The sequence below is a fragment of the Chrysochloris asiatica genome, unplaced genomic scaffold, assembly GCF_000296735.1.
Source record: "Chrysochloris asiatica unplaced genomic scaffold, ChrAsi1.0 scaffold00004, whole genome shotgun sequence".
In the NCBI taxonomy this organism is placed as follows: domain Eukaryota; kingdom Metazoa; phylum Chordata; class Mammalia; order Afrosoricida; family Chrysochloridae; genus Chrysochloris; species Chrysochloris asiatica.
In genome coordinates, this window is record NW_006408522.1 from 36,581,648 (window position 1) to 36,606,019 (window position 24,372).

Genomic DNA, 24,372 nt, shown 5'->3' on the forward strand with positions numbered 1-24,372 from the left:
AGCTGTCTTCCAAATTTCTTGGCATAGAACAAAGCCCAGCAGTATTTACATGAATAAATAAACTCAACCATGTAAAATTAATAATGTCCAATAACCAATAAAAAATGGATTCATAACCAGTACCAATGGACAGAAATAGACCCCAAAATATTAGAAATAACGGAATTTGTGGACATAGATCTTAAAACAATTATCATAACTCATATAAAAAAATGTAAAGAAAATAAGAATCATGATGAGGAAAGACATAAAAATGATTATCTTTACAGATGAAAAATACTGTATCTGAAATGAAAAATACACTGGATGAGATTAGTAGTAGATTAGACACAGCAGGAGAAAAGATCAGTGACCTATCTAAAGTAAAGCAGAGGAAGATACCAAAATTTCAGACTCTCAAAACCATAGCAGGTGTTTGGCACAAGCCACATTGCTTCTATAGACAGTTTAGGTGTAGTGAGCCATTGTGATTGAGAAATGGAGAATCCAAGTTCCTAGATGAGAGCAGTCTCAGGATAGCTGTGTCAGCTCTCTTCTAATGACAATCACCTCCATGAATGTAAAACAGGTATTTGACATTTAATACCCATTCATGGTAAATCTCTCAGCTCCTATGAATAAATAAGAATACTTCCCAACCTGATAAAACTGTTTAAAATTCACAAACAATATGACCATCTATGTAGAAAATCCCAAAGAATTTACCAAAAAGCTATCAGAACTAATAAAGAGTTTAGCAGGGTCAGACGAGACAAGATCAACATACAAAAATCATTTCCATTTCTATATGCTGGAAGTAAATGTCTGGAAATTCAAATTAAAAATATAATTCAACTTACAACAGCATCAATAAACATGAATACTTACACTAAATTAAAAAAAAAATGTGAAAAAGCTATACATCCAACATTACGAAACAGTTCTGAGAATTTCTGAAAGACTTAAATAATGGAGCGCTATGCGTTAATGCGCCAGACCACAAAGCCGTTTGAACTACAAGATTGGCGGTTCAAGCTCACCAGCTGCTCCTTGGAAACCCTATACAGGGTCGCTATCAGTCGGAATCGACTCCACGGCACTTAACAACAACAACAGACTATGGTGAATTGATTTGCAACAAGGTGTCAAAATAATTCAATGACGAAAGGATGGCCTTTTCAACAACAAAAGCTGGAACAACTGGGTGTCCACATGTAAAAAAGTGAACCCTTGGCAGGCTACTGATGTGTGGGGGCTCTTTTTGTTTTCAGACATGTGGATGACACTATCCTTTCTACACTGTTGACATGCATGTTGTTGTTGTTGTTGTTGTTAGGTGCCATCGAGTAGGTACCGATTCATAGTGACCTTATGCACAGCAGAATGAAACACTGCCTGATCCTGGGCCAACCTCACTACTGTTGCCACGCTTGAGCCCATGGATGCTGCCACTTGGCCAATGCATCTCACTGGGGGTCTTCCTCTTTTTCTCTGACCCTTCACCCTACCAAACAGTGACTGGTCCCTCCTTACAATATGTCTGAAGTATGAGAGATGAAGTTTGGTTATCCTGGCCTCCAAGGAGCACTCTGGCTGCACTTCTTCCAAAACAGATCTGTTGGTTCTCTTGGCAGCCCATGGTACCTTTAATATTTTCTTCCAACACCATAACTCAAAAGCATCAATTCTTTGTATGGTCTTCATTATTCACTGTCCAGCTTTTGCATGCATATGAGGTTATTGAAAAATACCATGGCTTGGGTCAGGCACACCTTAGTCTTCAACACTTTAGAAAGGTCTTGTGCAGCAGATTTGCCTAATGCAATACGTCCCTTGATTTCTTGACTGCTGCTTCCTTGAGTGTTGATAATTGATCCAAGAAGAATCCGCTGTTGATAAGAATGTTGTTTATTGGTCCAGTGGTGAGGATTTTGTTTTCTTTAAAGTGAGATGCAATCCATACCAAAGGCTGTTCTCTTTGATCTTCATCAGTAAATATTTTAAGTCTTCTTCACTGACATGCATATGAATGTGCATATGTGTACATACTGTTTTATTTAGTTTATGTTTTAAAATTTTATGTATCGAAATCTTTCCTACAACATGCCCCAAATGCTTAGACTGGAAAAGAAAGAGGCAGCAGAATATATAAAAACATGATAGGACACAGATCAGTCTTTATGATTCTATTTTAACTAAAGGGGGCAAAATCACATTAAAAGAGTAATTTTTCCCTCTTTTAAAAAATATTAGAAATAAAGGGAGTTCTTTGGACAGAGAACCAACAAGAGCAGGAAGCAACCTGAGAGTAACATACATGACAGTATCACCTAGATGCAACCCAGAAGTAGAAGCATGCAAAGTAAAACAGACTTAGAAGACTAAAAACAGAACCAGAAATACAGTTGTAACAATAACAACAAAATATAATGCAGTTATAAAACTTCCAAATGAAGAAGAAATCAAATAGATTTTAAATAAATAAAACCTAACTGTAACCCTATAAATTAGACCAAGCCCAACCCTTACTCCCAACACTAACCCTAATCCTAACAATAAACAAAGTCCCAGGCTTAGCCAAGACATAGCCATAGTTCCAACCCTAGCCTTCACTCCTTATTTCTAACCCACTCCCACCTCTCCAAAAAATTAGAAATCAAGAGTACAAGAATACAGGTGACAGATCTAGGAACCTTTTCAGCTAAATGCAACACTGTTCAATAGCTTAGGAAGCAGCCAGAGTCCATACCAGCCAGCATCTAGCAGCTCTGGTTCTTATTCTTATTTTCTTATATAGAAAAAGAGAACACAGGGAGAAAAGAAGGAAGCAGCTACAGCTATTGTTTTTCCTTTCTGTTTTTACAGCTCTAGAAAAGTGCTCAGATGCAGATCCTCCCTCCCTTGTTTTCTCCTGTAACAAGCCCAGCATTCACCAGATGATCTGAGGAAATGGATTTCAATCTACACACAGGGCCAGGCTTTAGTGGGAAGTTGGTGCACCCCTGTTAAGACATAGTTTGGGAAATCTGACTGTTGAATTGGGCCACGTTTCCAGTGATTTCTACCTTAACATGGCTTCCTTCTTTATCTGAGATGAGAGCCACGTAGGTGATTTCTCGCTGTCTGCAGTACTCTTGCAATTCCTCCTGGGACTGAAACAAATAAAATACAGTGTAAAGAAAAACAAATACTGAGCACCTGGAGCATTTTCAAGTAACTAAGGAGCATGAAAATCCTGTTTTCAATTGTCTTCTCAGAATGTATTATTAAACATGCTGCTTCCAGGGGCTATGAATATTAAGCACAGGATTCAAAGGCGAATGAGACTCATGCTTTCCTTTCCTTACACGTTCACGTTCACAACTGGATAATCAACAATGGGTTGGGAAACAATAAGAGGTTTTTCCAAAGCTTCCAATCTTAATGGACAATGCCAAAAACTAATAGCCCCCTCATCCCAAGGTAACAACAGAGACTTTGGAAAAGAAATAGCAGCACGAAGGCAGAAAGCAAACAAGCATAGGAAGTCTGCAGACGACGTAACTGGCAGACTGAAGTAATTGATACTGGCTTCACATTTTACTGTGAGTCAGAACATGGCTTTTACATGTTAGGAAGCAAGAGGATATTGCTGTGGTGAATGAATGAAAACAGAGGCGCAGCAGGCCTCTGATACTGATTGATAAGCAGCAAACACCAATGTGGACAGCAGCAGCTCCCGAGGTCTGGGCTGCTGATGAGGAAGGACTGGGGGTGATGGAGGGCGTGTTTTGTGACCCTGGTCATCTCTCCACACTCTGGACACCTTTAGTGTAGATGAATGTGTGTTCACCAGGGAGCGCAGCCCTTTCCGTGGTCCTCTTATGGCAGTAGGGAGGTTGGTTCCCTGAGGGGCTCCCGTTCTAAAGGGCAGGTGGTTAGTCAGGGGTGCCACTTTCCTCACCTTCACACCCAGGGCAGGTGGGGAGCCCAGGGATACAAAACCACAAACACACTAACCGCAGAATGCCTTTGGAAAGTGTGTTAAATTGGATAACGTCCCTGCAAATACAGGGGCTTCAGAAAGTTTGTGGAAAAACAGAATGAAAAGATGATGGAATTTTCCCATGAACTTTTTGAAGTCTGCATATATGTCCATGTCCTGATCCCTAGAAACTATGAATCTGTTACCTTTGCAAATGTCATTAAGTTTTGCAAAGTATATAGGCTTTGCAGAAATCATTAAGTTCAGGATTTTGAAAAGGGGGAGGTTATGCTGGATTATTTGGGTGAGTCCACTGTAATCACAAGGGTCCTTAGAAGAGAAAGGCGGGAGGGTCTGAGTCAGAGAAGATGCTACACCAGTGGCTCTGAAGACCGAGGGCCATGAGTCAAGGGATGCAGGCAGCCTCTAGAAGATAGAAAAGGCAAGGAAACAGATGCTGCCTCAATCCTCCAGAAGGAACCAGCCCAGCCAACACCTTGATTTTAGCTGGTGAAAAGGATTCTGGATTTCTGACCTCCAGAACTATATGATAATAAGGCTACGCTGTCTGAAGTCACTAAATTTGTAATAATTTGTTCCCGCAGCAAGAGGAGATTAATAAGGAAGCCCCTGCAACCAGAGAGATACATCTGGTTTGACAGAATTTAAAGGTATAGAAGATACTCTGTCATTCCAACCGTAACTGTTTATACTGGACTTACAGGTACTCAAGTCTCATTACCTGTGAGCAGTCATACATAATCTCTGCTGTGATTCCTGCTGTCCAGAGCTTCTGGGTTAGGTTTATGGCCCTGGACATGGACATCTGGCCGATACTCACAACCAAGAGGTCACAAGAGCTTATTGTAACCTGAAGCAGAAACAAAGACTGGTTACATTTAAAAGCGTGAGTGCTGGCGTGTATGTGGCACCAGTACCAGTAAGGGAGGCAGCGCTCATGTGAGTGCTCAGAATCTCATACAGTAACACGATGCACAGAATTGTTTCAAAATGACAGAACCAAAAAACCCACTGCCATCGAGTTGATTCTGACTCATAACAATGCTATAGGAAAGCACAGAACTGCTCCATAGGGTCTCGAGGTTGTAAATCTGTATGGAAGCAGACCGCCCCATTTTTTCCCCATGGTGCACCCTGTGGATTTGAACTGCTGACTTTTCAGTTAATAGCTTAATGCTTAACCCACTGTGCCACCAGAGTTCCTTCAAAAGGATGTGGAAGAAGAAAAATAACACTGTTAAGAACTTTTATATGAAAGGGTATATGAACTCCCCAAAGTCCCCCTGTTGAAAAGGAGAGGGTAAGGACTGGAATGCAAGACTGATGTCAAGTCTTCAGCTTTTCTACTATGTTACAGGTAATGCATCAAAGCCTTAGCAGATACCTGCCACATCTGGGGCTCCCTTAAATTACTACAAAAGGTAAAGTATACTTTCAGAACTGAAAGGTATTCCAAAGGATTCTGGAGAGCACAGCCAGAACTCACAGGTTCTTCCATGTTGAGGACAGCAGCAGATATCTTGTCTATAGCAATGCTGACTCCAATGGCGGTGGGGACTGGCCCGAGAGTCTGTGGTCCTCTAAACTGTGGAATCTGGAGAGAGACACACACAGTTCTGTTATGAAATGGAGAAGAAAATGTCCATTATGGGAAAAGCAATCAGAAAAGGATAAGCACTGTCAGCAACTTCTCATCACAAGTTTCAGCAAAAAGAAGTGTGTGTGTGTCTGTAGAGAGAAAGAGAGAAAAGTAGGCAAGTATGCAAATGTAGAAAATGTTAACAAATGCTACATCTAGGGCTGTACTATTCAATAAGGCAGCCACATGTGGCTGCTCAGCACAAGAAATATGGCTAATCCACATTCATATGTGTTGTGCATGTAAAATACTACCAACTGCAAAGACAGTATGAAAAAAAAATGTTTAATGGCTCATTAAAAAGTTTTAAAAGTTTGCTCTCATGTTGAAATAATAGTTTGGATACACTTAGGCTAAATAAAATATGTATTATTAAAATTAATTCCACCCATTTTTTACTTTTTAAGTGTTGCTAAAAGCATAAAAGAACCCAAACCTTCTGGTGCTGATCAATTCAATGGGACAGAGTAGAACAATCCCATAGGGTTTTCAAGGCTGGAAATCTTTACAGATGCAGACTGCCTAATCTTTCTCCTGTGGAGTGACTGGGGGCTTTGAACCACTGGCCTTTTGGTTAGCAGCTGAGCTCTTTAACCACTGTACTACCAGGGATCTTTTTAAATGTTGCTAGAAAACTAAAAGCTCCATACGTACACAGGTTTCCATTCCTGAACAAGATGGAGTAGGCACGCTTTCCCCTGTTCCTCCTGCTGAGTACATCTAAAAATCCTGGTCATTATACACAAAACAAACAACAAGACTCGGAAAGGTAGAGACAACAGGGCATGCTGACTAGGAACTTTGGGATCTGAAGAACATGTAGGGAGTTCCTCATCTTTTCCTTTTGTCTCATATATCCTGAACTGGGTGTAGGAGAAACCAGTAACCCAGAAATGCCAATGCATGCTGACAAAAGATGCCCCAGGGAAAGTCCACTTTTTTAGCTGACGGACCAGGAAAGGGGCAATCTAGCAAGATGAAACACTTACACAATAACTGTACTGCTCCAGCCAAATGTCATGAATAAGACATCGGCTCACTGTCACCAGCAAAGACTGAGTGGGGAGCCTAGATGTCCACTCTAGTCCAGATATAATGAAGACTGCCTCCGTGGTATCAGTAGAGGCACGTGGTGAGAAGCCCTTTCTCCTCTTGTCAGTGGACATCTCATAGGAGCCCACATCCCAACCAGGAGGACAATGGAGTTAAGTGAAGAATCTGTACCTTCACTCCCCCTGGTATCAGTGGGGCAGTATTCTCCCCCTTCCTCCATGGCATAGTGTTAGAGGAAGTGCCAGAAGATTTAAATAAGACCGAGTATCATAATAATATGTAAAATGTCCAGGATACAACTGAAAATTACACATGAAACCAAGAACCTATTAAGATCTTAAACTGAATGAAAAATGATAATCAACAGATACCAACACCAAGATAACAGAGATGTTAGAATTATATGAGAAGAATTTTATTCAATGGCACTTGACAACAACAACAACATCATAAAAATACTTGAACGTTAGAAACAAATGAAATAACAGACTCAGCAAAAACTGAAGTTTGAGTAGGCTCACTGGATGGGCTCAACAGCAGGATGGAGAGGAGAAGAATGAATCAGTGAAATTGAAGATAAAATTAACTACACAAGAGGGAGAAAATAGAGAAAAACTAAAATATGTGGAACCTCAGGGACAGGAGGGACTGTAACAAAAAATCCACTATTTGTGTCATCAAAGAAATAATGGATGTACAATCCCCCAACTTGGTAAAAGATGTATATCTAGCAGTTCAAGAAGCTGAGCAAACCCCAAACAAGATAAATCCAAAGAATCTTTGCCAAGACACATCAGAAAATTTCACACCAGAAACCAAAGATGAAAAAAATCTTGCAAGCATCAATCAATAAATGACATCCTGAAGGGGAAAACCAAGTTGAATGACCGTGGATTTCTCCTATGAAGCCACGGAGGCCAGAAGAAAGCAGCACAGCATTTTTCAAGTGCAGAAAGAAAAGAACTGTCTAATACCCAGCAAAAGCCTTCAAGAAAGAGATATAAAAACATTCTCAGACAAAGATATACAGAGACTTTGTTATAAGCAGACCCACCCTATAATAATGGACAAGGAAGTTCTTGAAAAGCAATGGAAAGAACAAATTTATGAATAAATACCAAAGACTTTCACACCCTTGGAAACCCTACACAGGGTCACTGAGTCGGAATGAACTCGATAGCAATTAACAACACAATAGACTTTCCTTCTCCTTTTAAGTTCTCTAAATTGTGTTTGATAGTTGAAACAAAAAGTCTGTCCGATGTGACTGTCAGTGTACAGAGAAGAAATATTTAAAACAACTGAAAGGAGACTAGAATTGACAATCTATAGCTCATTTGAACTGGTAAAGTGTTGATGCTGGTAGATATTTGCAGTGATATGAAGTAGCTCTGTGTTTTGGTGGTGGTGGTGGTCGTGGTGGTGGTTACTGAAATCTACTTGCAATCAAATGAGACAGACCTATACACACACATTGTACTGATGTTAATTTTCTGGTTTTCATATTTTACTAAAGCTATGCAAGCTCTAACCAGTGGGAGAAAATGGGTGAGGATACTGTCGCTGGAACTTCCTACAACCCCATAATTATTTAGAAAGAAAATTAAAAAAAAAGACAAATGTGGTTCACATTCTATTTCTATTTCTACCGGTGCTCAATTGTACAAATGATTCAAATTTTCTATCGAATGAAGAATTTCCAAGTACTAAGCTGGAAAGGAAATAAAATTAAGCAAAAAAAAAAAAAAAAAAAAAAAAAAAAAAAATTAAGTTTGAGTAGGCCCTCACCAGCAGGTCATATCTGCCACCAGCTGCAAGGATTTCAGGTATAGCCCTTTGCCTTCGTCTGGTGAATGCCACAAATTGGAAGATGATTCCGTTATGTTGCTGCACTTTGTAAACCAAGCCCAAGTTGATTAAGATCTGCAAAGTGAAAGTCACATGAATGTGTCACAGGCTGGGGGCTTAGAATGTGGAATGCAAAGCTGAAAACACTGTTTTCTACCAATAGTGGCAGGATATTTTATCATAAACAAAATATTCAGTAAGATCTAGTACAAAGCCTGTTTAACTACAGCCTGCCAAGTAAGAGAAACTCTCCTCTCTTTAAGAAGAACCACCTCTCTAAAGCTAATGCACACATTAAAGCTATTGCTGTACAATAGAAATCATGATGCTTACAAAGAAATCCTGATGTAAACCAAGATTATTATAGATACTAAGTGCTCCAGGATGGAGAAAGCAGAGTATTTCTGGGAAATAAAAGGCTTACTAGCAATAATAAAATAAAACCCATTTTCCCCTAGTGTTATTATTAATGCTACAACTCTATAATGCCCAAATCAAAGAGTTGGCCAAACCTGTAACTTTATGCCAAGTTTCTTCAACAGTCCGATCACCTCTTCTAGATCTTTTAAACCGTATTTCACTAATTGGGCAACACCTGTTTTCTGTTTTATTAAAGAATTTATTGTTGGTGTTAGATCTTGCAAATCTCCCTTCTGCTCAATAAATTTGTACAGTCGACACAGCTGAAAAGCAAAGGGTCAGAGTTAGCTTCCAATACACAGTAGGGGGAGACCCACCTTGCATTGGGTTTCATACACACTGGCAGATATGCTGAATTTTTACATCTCACAAGTTCCAAAGGGAACTCTGTGGTCAAAGGTAATCTGAACCACCTCCACCATCCCAAATGATGATCATCCTTTTCCACCAACTGTAAAGTACCTCCCAGAAGTGCTGCAGACATGTACTTAGTTCATTCTGATGCACACACACTTCCCCTCAGTTAATGCTGACCCCAGCACAGCAGACCTGGGCACCGGCAGAACCTCCATCATATCATTTCTAGCCAGTATTGCTCCTTTTCACCTTTCTCATTCTTTATGAATGGCCTTCCGACAGGTATTTCCAACACTTAATTCAAGGACAGGCATTCTAATACTACACCCAATTAGTCAGGAATTCTCTCTTCTCTTTTTGTCTGAATCATTCCTATTCACAGCTTTAGGATGCATCTGGGATGTCCTTTCTTGTACACAGCCTCCTGACCTATCTTCCCCCTGGCTCTAGCCTTGACCCCAGATCCCAGCTCTCACCAGCTGTAGAAGAGAAAAGGGCTAGAGATGATCTGTCTGTGGGCCGAGCACATTCCCTGGTATGAATCAAACACACAATCTACAATAAATCTTCACATTATATAATAACCAGCGAGTAGAGAGTTAGCAAAACAAATAAACTGGCATTCAGCAATTGATATAGTTGTAGCCTGTGGAAATATATAATGTTTGTGAGACTTTTTGAAATATAAAATGAGTTCAAAGAACCATTTGGGCTTGAAACTTTAGGTAGGGAATCAGTGGACAAATTTTTTATATTAAAACTGTCTGATTTATAAATTCAAACTTTTCTTGTACCTGAGTAGTCAACTTTGTGCTATTTATATAGGGGGCTATTTGTACACATAGGAGCATGCTGTGTACATGTCTAGAATATCTAGACAATCATCTGCCTATTGTTATTGTTGTTAAGTACTGTTTGAGTCAGTTCCGACTCACAGCGACCCTGTATAGGATTTTCAAGGCTATAAATCTTTGTGGGAGCAGAAAGCCTCATCTTTCTCCCATAGAATAGCTAGTATGTTTAATCTGCCAACCTTGTGGTTTGCAGTCCAGTGCTTACCCTACAGTCACTGCGCTTCTATGTTGTTGTTGTTGTTAAGTGCCGTCGAGTCGGGAGCAGAAAGCCTCATCTTTCTCCCGTGGAGTGGCTGGTAGTTTCGAACTGCTGACCTTAAGGTTCACAGCCCGAATCGTAACCACTACACTACTAGAGCTCCTTGATATTTTAGTTCTTCATATTTTAGTACTATACCATTGGCTACCTTGTTCCAAGAAAAATTTAATCTGGCTCAATTTTCAAAGCTCTTAGCGCTATACAGTTATGTCTGCTTGCCCTACCTCCAAGCTGTAAGGGTGATCTCTTAAAACTGTGGTTGATACTTGACATGTGAAAGTTGGTTGAAAAAGCTGACAGTAGATATATGCTGCATGTATCCCCGAATTCTGTCTGTGGACCCCCTGAATTTATTACACTTTATGTCCCCAGTACTAGGTCTGTCACACCCTAGCTGTCCAAAAGACTGAGTGAGTTACCTGCCTGTGTGTATAATCATATCTCCCTCTAGCCCATATATGCGTTCTGCTGATCATCACAGGATCATGTAATTGAGTGCCAGAGCAGGGGCTAGAATGGCTCTTGGAAAGTTAAGGAAAAAAACTCCCTTTTTATATAAATTTTCAGGAAGATAGTAATCCCTGTTGTCTTCTACTACTCAATTAAGTGTGGGTTACTGTGTCAAAGATCTGGGATCAATCTAATGCCTGTAGACAGAATACAGCAAGCCTGTTTCTTCCATAAGACTTCTGTCATTGCCGTTGGGACCAAATGTAAGATTTTAGGAGTAGGAAATGTACCAGAGAAGCACGAGCTTTAATTCAATCAAGTCTGAGGAGCTAGAGGACCAGAAGAGATACTCAAATGCATTTGTTGATTTCTATGCCTCACTCTAGTCTTCAATAGTCTATTTCAGAAAAAGACAACTAGTGCTAAATATGTTCAGTGGGAACACTGCCTAGCACAGCCTTTAAAAGAGGTATAAGAGAAAGTATCTGGTGACCAAGTTCGAGCAAGATGATTACAGCACATTAAGAAGACCCATGGGGAGAGACTCTTTGATCCAGTATTAGTTTTTCATCTTCTCCCAACCCCAGAGGTTGCCATGGTTCCTTTTAACACTCAAGGGAAAAACTGCGTCTGCCTCTGTGAGGTGGTGGGGATTGCTGCTATCCTCCTGCAGGAAGGATTCGGTGACATGCCTGGTCTCACAAAATGACAGAAAAAGCGGCAATAACACTGCTAGGAGGTACTTACACTATTAGATGACAAAGACAGATTACAAAATTTAGCTTCTACTTCTCTCCTCGTCAGCTTTTCTGTCTAATAAAGAAGAAGAAGGCGGCAGTGAGTGTAACCAAGTTTGGCCTGAAGAAGATACAATTTCCACGCTAATTTTGACAATCATATCCTTCACCTTGGACAGATGCTTCTAATCTTAAATGATGAATTCTGTGGCTAAATTTTTCATATTTTTTAATCCACCAAAGATCTTATCTTTCAATTCACCATAACTACAGTTGTTTGAAAATTTGAAAAACCCTGGTATAAAAAAATTAAAAAGGAAGAAGAGGTAGTTATAGGATGTTGAGGCCATCAAGCAGAGGATGGGCTTCATCAGGGGGCATTTCTGTTGTGGCAGGGGATGCCTTTGATCAAAGCCAAGCACTGATAGGCTCTGAGCACCAGAGGCTGGCAGATGGGACTGTGGTGTGGCCTAGGAACAGGAACAACCAGCTGAAATTCTTCTGCATAATCCCTGGTGTTTCTGCAAGTGTCTTGCTGACAGATTAGGTTGTGTCTGTCACTGCCAAAGCAGCAGCCAAATTCTAGGGGAGGGAAGAAGCAGTAAGAAAGAAACAGTAAAATGAGGGCTGCCAGATGAAAGAAAAGAGACTTAAGACTTTGGCGTACGGAAACCAACAATAAACCGTTATGGACTCCCACTATTTGTTCTGTCTCAGTCATAGACTGTCTGGCGCGGTTGGTTATTGAATCTCCTGAATGCTTCTCATTTTCTTTATTGTAAAAACAATATTCAACATGAAAAGAAATTGAAAAAAGATAAACATTTCCCTCCATCCCAGCATCATCATACAGTGGGCTGTTTAACATTCTCAATGTTCCCCTCTAGGCTCAGTATTTTGCATACAGACTAGAGAGTGTATTACTTGGATATGGCTAAATTAGAAAAGAGTAATTAGAGGTGGCATTGTCTCAGTCCCACAGGAAGGAGAGGACAAATGAAGTCCCAGTAGGGCTGCAAACTATCTCAACCAACCAAAATCTAGAAATGACTTCAGCGATACACACTGTTGTTAAGTGCTGTTGAGTTAGTTCTGACTCATAGTGAAGCTGTATAGGGCTTCCAAGGAGTGGCTGGTGGGTCTGAACTGCCAACCTTGTAGTTAGCAGTCCAGCGCTTATCCTGTAGCACCACACCAGGACTCCACTGATAGCATAGGTAAATTGAAAGAGTTCAGGGCATTAAGTCTTCCATTCTCAAAATTAACGCTTCTTTCTTGACCTCTGTAAAGAAAAGATAGTAACACCACTTGTCGGGTTACTTCATGTAAAGAGCTTAGAACACCACCTGGCACACACAGGTGTTAACTTTTTTTTTAATCACTGGCAAGTGTCAGGACCAATTACTAAATGAGTTTTTGCCTCAAGAAGTAGTTTAGTGAAGAACTTAGATATTAAATAAGATAGTTCAATCCATTTGAATCAGAAGTTACACTTAAAAAAACAAACCCCCAAACCCTGGAGGATAGTAATAGGTTAGGGCTTAGAACAGAATAAGGGTTCAAAAAATAGTTGTTAAGCAAATAAACAAGTGTTAAGAGAACCAGTTGGTTTTTTTTACTTTAAATCAACATGGGAAATAGTTACACTCTCAACTCACTATTTTGAATTCTGGATAGGGTCATTACTTTTACTGATGGTTTTATGCAAATCATATTCAACTGTACTTTAAATATGTGCAGCTTCTTGCATGTCAAATATACCAAACGAAAGCAAGACGCACTGCCATTGAGTCGATTCTGACTCATAGTGACCCTGTAGAGCAGAATGGAACTGCTCCATTGGGTTTCTGGGGCTGTGAAGCTTTACAGAAACAGACGGCCATGTCTTTCTCCCATACAGCAGCTGGTGGATTTGAACTGTTGACCTTTCAGTTAGCAACACAATGCTTAACCCACTGTGCCACCATGGCTTCTTTCATGTTGAACTCTGCATGAACACACAAATGCTCTGAGTTAGTATATTCCTGGGCTACTTTAAAGAAACTCAAAGAACAGATAAGACCAGGTGAGAGAGAGCTGGATTATATGGCACAGTGATTAGAGTAATAACCCAGGTTGAATTCTAGATTTTAAAATGCTTATTAATAACTAAAGAGCTCTGGAGGTGAAGTGGTTCAGTACTTGTTAACTGATAGGTTGGAGGTTCAAGCCCACCAGCAGCTCTGCGGGAGAAAGACGCAGCAGTTTGATGTCATAAAGACGACAGCCTTAGAAAGCCTTTGGGCAGTTCAACTGTCCTATAGAGTTGCTCTGAGTGGGAACTGACTTGATGGCAATGGGTTTTGGTTGTATTAAGTAGCTACCAACTGATGGATCATTTGTGGCTTACCCATTTCCTGCATTTAGTTTAATGCAGACAGAAGATTCCCTTTATTCTTTTTTTTTTTTTTAATTTCCTTTATTCTTACGGGGGCATGGGGGTGGTCGGGGGGAGCAAACAAACCTAGACTTGACAAAAATAGTTTTATGACTCTATCAGTCTGAAAATAACCATGAATTATTTTTCTTCAGCATCAAGTCAGAGTAAGTGCTTACCACGACATCATACAGAATAATGTAGACTTGACCAAGTTTATCTTCTGGGATCCCACAGTGTAAGAGTATAGCTTTCAATAATGTGGTATGGTTCAAGTGGATACTATAATTTCTTTCCTAGGATACAGAAAAAAAAGTTATGATTTTCATTATAAAAGCAATATAGCTACATGTTCAAACCTGGACTCTTACCACCCTAATACACTGATAAGATTGAATTTTAGGATACAGGTAGTCCTTAGGACACACTCCAATTACAATGACCCAAACTTACAATGGTTGTTTTGTACATTTTATTGTTAGCAAGGAGCCCTGGTGTGGTGCTGTAGGATAAGCACTGGACTGCTAGCTTCAAGGTCAGCGGTTCAATCCTACCAACCACGCCTCAGAACTCCTATCTAGGGTTGCTATGATTTGGAACAACAACCAACATCATTAGCAATACATACTACAGATGGTGCTAAAATATACCTGTAAGTTTATATGCAATGTTTCCAACCTCCAAAGACAAATAAAGATCAGATTTATAAAGACACTGATAATATGATTTAATACTCCATTATATGTATAAAAAATGTGCTGCCTGGCCTTCATTTATGTTAGAAAGCATGAGGGAGTTGACAGATTTCAAAGAGGGTGAGGTCAGTTTGTTGGACTAGTAGTTACTATGATTTTTGCCTCACAGGTTAATGAACACTTATGTCCAATTGTGCATTCAGATGAAGAGACAGCTGTGTGCTAAGTGCAGTACATGGGGGCATACAGGAAGAATACACATGTGGACTCTGCCCTGAAAGAGAACATACTCTAATTTGGAGAACCCAACTAATACAACTCGTGGTGAAATATGGATGATTCATATCAAGTGCAGTAAGCACTGAGAATCACGGGTGACAATCAATCAATGAAGGTGCACCAGGCTTCCTGGGGGGAAAGGGCTTAAAACACTGGCTACAGAGAAAAAGAGCTTCGCGGCAAAGCAACCCTGTGACTTCTAGCAACAGTAGCATGTTTGCGGGATGCAGAGGGAATGTCTGCCTAGAATAAACAGAGGTGCTGGAAGTGTGCAAACACATGATGAAAAGCGAAGCTTCTAAACAGAGTCGGAAGGTGCTACAAACAGTTCAGTAGGAATCTAAGCGTGGTTTCTTGCATTTTGGAAGTATGGGTAGAGAAACAACAACCTTCCTTCCAAACCACAGAGAACACACACACACACAAAAACAAAACCAGTTCCTGTGAAAGTGGAGATAAGAGCCTGAGGTTAACTTCAAAGGCAACATCATCAAATGTTTTCAGTTGCCCACATGGAGAAGCAGCTCTGTAGTGGTGCTTTCCACCACATGTGGTGAAGGACTGCAGGGATGTAGGGAGGAAGGAGCTAAGGATATTAAAATATGGCAAGGAACCTGGAGCACTGGAAACTCTTGGATGATTTCATAGATAGTGAAAATGATCTCAGCAGTGGGCAGAGAGCTGTTGGTGGTAGACGTGACAATATCAAATGCACATTCCAGAAGTTCTTTGGGATGAATTCGGTCTAACTTGCGAGGTCTGAACACACGTTCTATACAGTATCTAGAGAGAGAAAGCCAGATTTCAAAGATCATTACTTATTGCAAACAAATATATATAAGAAATTGTCAGACAAAAGAAACAAAGATGGAAACAGTTAGTGGTCTGATGGGCCAGGGTTAAAGAGAGAATTACCCCAGAGCACCCTTGCCTTGTGATACATGTTCTAAGGCCCAGGTTCACCACTATTACACTATGAGGTCTAATTCTTCGAAAAGAGACGGCTTACACAAATATAACTTCACCTTAAGTGTTTACTTTCTACACAGGGATACCCAGACCACAGGCCCATGACGCTGAATTGCTCAGTTGTGGCTGGAAACAAAAGCCCATAAAGAGCTTTGATTTCATCTGATGAAAAGAGCTTTGAAGTAGGGTGCCTCCTTGACAACAATACTTCTCAGTATACAAAGACCACAGTATTTGACTCCTGTGGTATTTAAATGTGCAGAAAACCTTTTTCCAAAGCTAAGTGCCTGTGGGTCCTCAGTGTTCAATGTTCATGCTGGGTTTACTCCACTTCTCTACAGTAGCTTTTGTTCACTTACCTTGTAGGCAGTGTTCACACAGAGACCATTCGCCATTTGTCCCTCCAATTAAATTTTAAAAGGGGCCATCTGTGATCAAGAACAGCCAGATGTTTTTACAGGCAGCCATTTGTGAGAATCATTAGTGATGTGGCTTGGGGACATTTAGGAGGCATGCAATAGAGGGAACTCAACGGTGACATTTCTTCTAAAGAGGAGGCTGACAGCCCTAGTCACCTGACAGAATGTGATACGGGAGCTGGGCTTCTGACGATATTCCAAGTTCAAGACTTTGAATCCAGAAATCTTTACTGTGTAGGATCACAGAAGGGAAAACATCCATTTTGCTTTCTTTCCCACAGTCACTAAACGGGAGTCCCCATTATTTCTTACCGTTTTAAATTCATTATATTATTTCTTGCCACATATCTTGCAAAAGGAACCTGAAAGATAAAGTTTTAAAGATTAATTCCAAGATATGCCAACTACCATACTTAAGCAAAAAAACACACAATTTTATTGAGACATAGTTCACATACCATAAATTCCACCCTTTTAGTGTTTACAATTCATTGGGTTTCTCACAGTTTCTAAAATGTTCCTGAGTGCTTTGTCGGCAGTACACTTGAGACTCTCTAACTCACAGTGGCATTGCTTAGGTTTTCAAATTTGAGAAAAATCCATGTTTAAAAGTGGAGTGGTATGAAGCACTTTACTTTAAAGCTCCTTTCTTCAAATGAAACAGACTCTGCCAAATTTCTATTATGCAAATTAAAAACATGCAAATCAAAACTAAAATCTACCGTGATAATTTTGAAAAGTGTCATTTATGGTAATAGGACCCACATGGATATTATTTTCTACAGTGAATTTCCCAGTTTTCCTACATTATCTCTTAAGCAAAATACTTGTTGCTGATGTTAAGTGCCATCGAGTCAGTTCTAACTCATAGCAGGCCTACGTAAATTTCTGAGGTGTGAGCGGATGGTGGGTTAGCAGTCCAGTGCTTATGTGCCATACCTATAATGCCACACCAGGAGTACTAATAAGTAATAAAATAAACTCTTATTAGATTATCCTAGGAGATTTGATATAACATCATTACCTAATGGGTCAAATTCTCAAAGAGCATTTTATTTATTTGTATTTGTGTAGCCCACAGAAAAGAAAACTGATATTTATATATTTGCACTTATGTTTATCCACTTCCAATATTTAGAGAATGTTGTTCTTGTTATTCTGGTTGCTGAGTGCTGTCAATTCGGTTCCGGTTTATAGTGACCCTGTATATGATTTCCAAGGAGTGGCTGGTGAGGTTTCAACTGCTGACCTTGCAGTCCAGTGCATTATTCTGCAGCTTCACACCATGACTCTGCTTAGAGACTATGGATCCAATTTTAAGTACGGAGTCCTGGTGTAGCACTGCGGGTTAATGTGCTGAACTGCAAGGTCTGTTTGAACCGCAGAGTCGGTGGTTCACGCTCACCAGCTGCTCCTTGGAAGCCTTATACAGGGTTGCTATGGGTCAGAAATGACTTGACAGCACTTAACAGCAACACCTTATCTGGATTGGAGTCCTGGTGTGGTGTTGTCATGTATGGTAATCTCAGGTTGTTGTCTGCTGTTATTAATGTCAGCTCAAAGAAAATCTTTAGCATTTTTTTTAAAGGTGGTCTGGTGATTACAAATTCCTTTCATTTCTGTTTATCAGGAAATGTCCTAATTTTGCTATTGTGAGGGCCAGCTTTGCTGGGTATATGATTCTTGGTTGTCAATATTTTTCTTTCAGATTTTATGTCATTCCATTGCCTTCTTGCCTGCTTGGTTTCTGCTGAGAAATCAAAACTACGTAGGTAACCTTTTGTTTTTCCTAAGCTGCTCTCATGATTCTTTCCTTGGCTTTGACTTTGGAAAGTTTGACTATGATATGTCTTGGTGTTTTTCTGTAGGGATCTATCCTGTTTGGGATTTGTTCAGCTTCTTGTATGCTTATCTTCTTGTCTTTCATGTTAGGGAAGTTTTCTCCAACAAGTCTTGGACAATTTTCTCTGTGCTTTTTATTGTCTCTTCCCATTCTGGAATTCTGATCACCCACACGTTTTTCTTCTTCATGGAAAACCTCTTCTTATCTTAAGCTTTCTTTGGATTTTCTTCATTTTCCTGATTGTTTTTCTAGTGTACTAGTACTGAGATATTTATTTTCAAGCTCACTTTGAATTTGGGTTTCCATTGCTCCAAATCTACTCTTTCGCCCTTTCAGTGTAGTCCATTGCTGAGACCTTAGTATTTATCTTTTGGATTTCTAATTGCAGATTTTGTATTGTTTCAAAATTTGCATTTATTTTGATTGCATGTTCTTATAGTGTTTTCCTGAATTCTTCTAAAGTTTTTATTGTGTTTGCCTTGCTTTCCTTTATCTTTCTATCAATTCTTTGAAGGTATTCAAGCGTCATTCTTTTGAATTCTTTTTCAGTTATCTTTTATTCCTTAGAAACATTTTCCTGCTCTGCATTATGGTCATTTATTTCAGCTATTCTCTTTATGTGAGCTAAAATTTTCTATTATCTCCAGGGCATTATGGTGTTTTTGTACTTGTATTTAACTTATGATTGTATGTTGGTGTATTCTTACGCTCTCACCAACTATCTCTTGTGGGTGAAGTTAGAGAATGGAAGCATGTACAGCATTCTTGTTTGTCATTTGTGAACCTCAGCTTAGGGTGGGTTTGACTGGTATTGTCTATTATTAATCAGTTGGTATTGGGGGTGGTATTGGCTTTTGCTCAGTGGGTGGAGCTGCAGAGGGTATGATTGTTGCTGGGCTGTATGGACATGGTTGTTGTCTCCTGTTAGATGGGAAAGAGAAAACACTTCACACACACACACATACAAAAACAAAAGAGAAGAAGCACACAAGGAACCAACAATGAAAAGGGAAAATAATAAAGAGAAAAATAAAAAATAGGCAGCAACCAGAAAAAAAGAATATTAAAACTATAAAGACAAAAGAGAGACAGGGAAATGAAGCTATAGAAGAGAAAAAGAAGAGAAAATAAAAGTAATAAATTAAAGAAAACAAGTAAGAACAGAAAAGAGGGATAGGAAAATGGAGCCACAGAAGAGAAGAACAAGAGAGAAAATAAAATAAATTTTTAAAAAAGAACTTAGAAACCAGGGAGAGGGAAGATGATAAGAGAATGAGAGTAGGGAGTAGTAAAGAAAGATCAAAAGGAGGTAAAAAAGAAGAGGGGAAATGATAAACAGAAGAAAAAAGGGAAAAACAACAGTAGAGACAGAAAGGATAAAATTCAAGAGAATGGAAAGAAGAAAGAGGAGAATTAAGCAAAAATAATGATACAAGAAAAGGAAAAAAAACCCACCCCAAAACCTAAAAAAAAACAACAGTGTAGCTGTTGGGCTTGGAGAGAAGTAAACTCTGGGGGCTCCTGCAAGCCAAAACACTTAAGAGGTGGGTGTGGGAGGGATGTGACAGTGGAGTTCCTGGCTCTGGATGGAGTTCCTATTGGCCTCGGTATTATCTATATTCAGGGTACTCAATCCAGAAGTAGTTTGTGGAGATCCTTGATGGAGTTGGTTTCAGTGTCTGTTAAGACCACAAGGCAGTTGGGACCAGAGTGTCTGGTTACATGTTGGTCTGGTGGCTCTGTGGGCTCTGTAGGCCTGGAGTTGAGCCTGCCTGAATCTCCACATCAAAGAGGGCCACTAAAGCAGTGTACCCAGCTCCTGCCTCACACTGACTCCTGGAGAGCAGGGTCTAAGCTGGGGATGGATGAGAATGGGGGCTGGTCACACCTCTGGTCACCAGGGGAGCATGGGGAAAAAGAAGGAATTGCACTTTCCCCTGGCCACCTTTTGTCACCAAAACTCCTCACAAGATGGTTGCACCATGTCTAGCTGGCTGTTCACCAGTCAGTCTCCCTCTCTCACTGTTCCTGCTCAGATTCTCCTCCCAGCAAACACTCAACCCACTTCTTTAACCTTTCCTCTGGAGTTCGGGGCTCCAGAATTTTCATCTGTGTCTGTTTTATTTGGGCTCTCATATCTTTGTTGAGAGGGTCTATGAAGTACATCTGCCTAGTCCACCATCTTGCAAATTTTTTCTTTCTTTATAACAAAAATAGGGAATGAGATATTCCTTTGAAATTTACTTTTTTCCAGCTACTATAGAAGTTCCTACATATCAAATATAGATATGGATCTATCTATATTTATATATTTAATTATGTATATATGTTTGATCTCTATGAAACATACATCTAGATATTTTTCTTAATAGCTGATTAATACCTAATACTCTGGTAGCGTAGTGGTTACGAATTGGGCTGCGAACCTTAAGGTCAGCAGTTCGAAACTACCAGCCGCTCCGCGGGAGAAAGATGAGGCTTTCTACTCCCGTAAAGATTTACACCCTTGGAAACCCTGTACAGGGTCGCTATGGGTCGGAACCGACTCGACGGCACTTCACAACAACAACAACAACTGATGTGCTAAAATTATCAAGCAATTTTTCTATTGCTAAACATGCTGAATTTTCTGTTTTGACCACTACATTAACGCTGCAAGAAAGATCCTTGAACATTTATATACTAATATGTTTTTGTTTCTTTGGATAAATTTCTCAAAGTGGGACTGTTAGCCCAAAGGGTATGTGCATTTAAAATTTTTCATTTTATGAAATAGTTTCATGTTACAATTTACATTCCCATCAGCAATGTAGGAAGGTACCTAATGTCCTATGCCCTTGCCTAGTGTTATTAAATATTTTTGCCAGTCTGACGTGTGAAGTTGATTTGTGTTTCCTTATTAATGAGGCTGACTATCTTTGCAGGTGTTTATCAGTCATATACTTTTCTTCTGCACAAGCCTGGTTGTATCCTTTGCATATTTTTCTTTTTTGGGTTTGTTTCTTAAGAAAAAAGAAAGGGATTAATTTGTAAGTTCTTTCTATATGTTAGGAGAATGAAATCCTTGTCTGTATATGCATTGCTTGTTTCCTTCCAGTCTACTGTACAAGTTACAGATGAGCCTGTCAGCAGCCAGCACTAAGTGAATGGGGTGATTGGCAAGAACACTGCTGTCAAAAGAAGGAGATAGCCTAGATGCCCACCAGCAGATGTATGGTTGAACAAACTTTGGTACCTACACATAATGGAATATTACACAACACTTAAGAACAATGATTAATCTGTATTACATGAAGGACCCCAGAGGACATTATACTGAGTGAAATTCCTTGGTCCCAAAGGGACAAATATATGAGGCCACTACTGTAAAGCATCAATAAAAGGCTTTCATTCTATAATAAACATTCTATGATGGTTACCAGGAGTGGGAGGGAAGGGAGACTTAGACATGTACTACTTGGGTGACAGTGAAGACTGCTAAAAAGAAAAGTAGGAAAAAAAAGAATAATTGAATCTTTTTTTCCATGTACTGGAAGGGAAAACATGCATATTTATTTGTCTGGATTAAGTCAAACCATTGGGAACTTTCCCACAGAAAGAAAGGAAGGGAAAGAAGGGGATAAAAAAGATAAATAAAACAAAAAGAAAGGAGAGAGAGGGAAAAAGGATTTCGAAGGCTAGTGGTGATGGTTGTGCAGCATGGGGAGTATGGGCAGGGTGGCTGGATTGGACATGTGAAAACTGCGGACGTGGCGAAGGTTTTGTTGTGTATATACTGCTACAATGGTAACAATAATCATAAAAAGAACTCTGTTGTCAAAGAGAGTTTTGGGAGGGCAGAAGCAAGCAAACACCTTACACCAAATGAGCAGAGATACTTGCTGATACACGTATGTAATTGTTTTAGCCACTAACATGCCATGAGTTGGAACCAACTCACGAGCACACAGACATGGATATATTAAGGTGTTACTGAAGGTCTCTCTAGGAAAGTAAGAAAGAAAGGCCACTTCTTTATGTGGCTACCTGTGGAGCTAAACACTGAGGAGTGAGAATGCAGGCTTCTGGCTTGTAGAGCCATAAGCACTTGTGTATAGCAAGGTGGTCGAATGTAGAGTCAAACATTTACTAAATTCTAATACTGTTCTCAGCCAAAGAACACTCTTAAGAATTATGTTCTTAAAGGTGGCATTTAGAATATGCACCTAGAGAAAAAGATGATGGGTAGAAGTCATCCTTTAACCCAGACACCATCACTGCGATCGTACATGGCAGCTGGATGGCCATGGAGTGTCTCCAGCCTTACCCTCAGGTTGAAAGGAAGCATCACCAACATCCCACTGTGGTCCATGAACAAGGCGGCTTCATTGTGCTCACATATTTGTCTATTTCGGGGAAGCAGTAGTGGGGTACACAATTCAACAGCTCCTATATCAAATTAGAAAAAACAAAACAAAAACCAACAACCCCCAAACATCATGTTCTCATTCTTCCTATGAGGCAACTTAAAATGAACACAATTCACACAGTGAAATAATCTGGACCATTGTCTAAATTTGCTAATGGAGAGTTCATCTAGGGTTATGATGATGGCTAATTAGGCATACTTATGATTCCAGAAACCCGCTGTATTTCAGTAGCAAGGCTGTCATTTTCAGATCAGTGTCTCCTCATCCAGATGAAATATAAAAATAAAATTGAACTTCACATTATATCAATTATTTATAATTGAATTTGAAAGTAAAATGAAGTTGAACTCAAATTCACCAATGTTACTTACTAATGATGAAAAAAAAAAACAACTTTAGAGAAAGAATGAGTTCTTTATTACAAAAAAGCACATACCATGTCTTTTAAAGATGCGAATAATTGCTTCACACACATGCTGCTGAATCTTGGCTACATGGATTGAGAAATTGCCCTAAAATATGACCAAATCAAATGTCATGATAAAGCCTAATCAAAGCGATTCCCTAAAGTATTAATATATGCTTGCAGTAGGCACCCCATTGCTTATCCTCAGAATCATAAAATAAATCTCGAGAAGTCAGTCCAACTTTGACCAAATTCAGGGAAGAAGAGACCATGGTCTTGCAATATGTCACTTCTGAATTTGAGAGCTTGCCTTTCCAGCAGTGGGAAATGAATCAGGGCTCAAAGTCTAAACTCTTATCTACTCTGACATACAGTTTTCAGAGAGCTAATCAAATGTAAATATTCTTTTTGGGACTCTCAGGGACACTGTGATGAGATCAAGAGACCTGAGGGGAACCACACTTTAAGTGATTCAAGTAGGTCCACTGAAAGCATGTGCAATTTACATATTTTGTGAAGAGTTTTTCATATTTTCCTTTATTATAAAATGATATAATTTCACATTTAGAAATAACATTTCAGTAATAAGACCTCCCCAAAATCACATATAATCCTACAAATTTATTCTTAATATTATTAGGCAGCAAAAGGGGTCCTAGTGTGGTGCTGTGGGTTGATGTGTTGGTCTGCAAAGTTGGTTTGAACCACAAGGTCAGTGGTTCAAGCTTACCAGTCATTCCTTGGAAACCCTATATAAGGTCACTATGGGTCAGAACTGACTCGATGGAACTTAACAACAACAGCAAAGGCAGCAGAAAACTATGTTTGACTCCTAAAATCTACACTGATATTCATATTTCACAAATCTTACCACTACTCTCTCTGGTACGCTATCTTTTAAAATGATGTCATATTCTAAGCATTCAGACATATATAGAGAATATAACGAATATCTGTACACCTACCACCCTGATTCATCAAATTTTAACATTTTGCTATATTGCTTCAGACCTTTTTTTTTAAAAAAAAAAAAAACTTTTTATTGTGAATTGAGTGAAGGTTTATGGAACAGATCATCAGTGCCACATCTAACAAATTATACACTTCGTGTCATTACAACAATTGTAAATCCACTCCATGTACCATCAGTTAACAGTATTTACCTCTATTCGAGAAATTTTTTTCCTTCCCCTCCACTTCTGTTTCGTTTTGAAGAAATAAAATGCTGATAGCTCCCATAGCTGGCTATGCCTCAAACCACCTAAGTGTTTTTAAACATTGATTCCTGGAGATCCAGTTACTGAGCTGATGTGGGGCCTGGGTACCTGCACTGCCCAAAGGCCTCCCAGGAAAGT

The 24,372-nt window shown here is 39.6% G+C and overlaps 1 protein-coding gene across 1 annotated transcript in view; it reads right to left on the reverse strand.

Moving 5' to 3' along the window:
• EIF2AK4 (eukaryotic translation initiation factor 2 alpha kinase 4) overlaps positions 1–24,372 on the reverse strand; it is a 123,037-nt gene that overhangs the window by 12,444 nt on the left and 86,221 nt on the right. The window contains exons 22-32 of the mRNA XM_006831781.1: positions 23,048–23,123; positions 22,509–22,630; positions 16,672–16,721; positions 15,586–15,754; positions 14,177–14,293; positions 11,592–11,657; positions 9,017–9,187; positions 8,445–8,579; positions 5,451–5,558; positions 4,686–4,814; positions 3,045–3,131 (exon numbers count right to left, since the gene is read on the reverse strand). Of these exons, the coding sequence (XP_006831844.1) occupies positions 3,045–3,131; positions 4,686–4,814; positions 5,451–5,558; positions 8,445–8,579; positions 9,017–9,187; positions 11,592–11,657; positions 14,177–14,293; positions 15,586–15,754; positions 16,672–16,721; positions 22,509–22,630; positions 23,048–23,123 (1,230 nt within the window). The remainder of the gene's footprint in view (positions 1–3,044; positions 3,132–4,685; positions 4,815–5,450; positions 5,559–8,444; positions 8,580–9,016; positions 9,188–11,591; positions 11,658–14,176; positions 14,294–15,585; positions 15,755–16,671; positions 16,722–22,508; positions 22,631–23,047; positions 23,124–24,372) is intronic.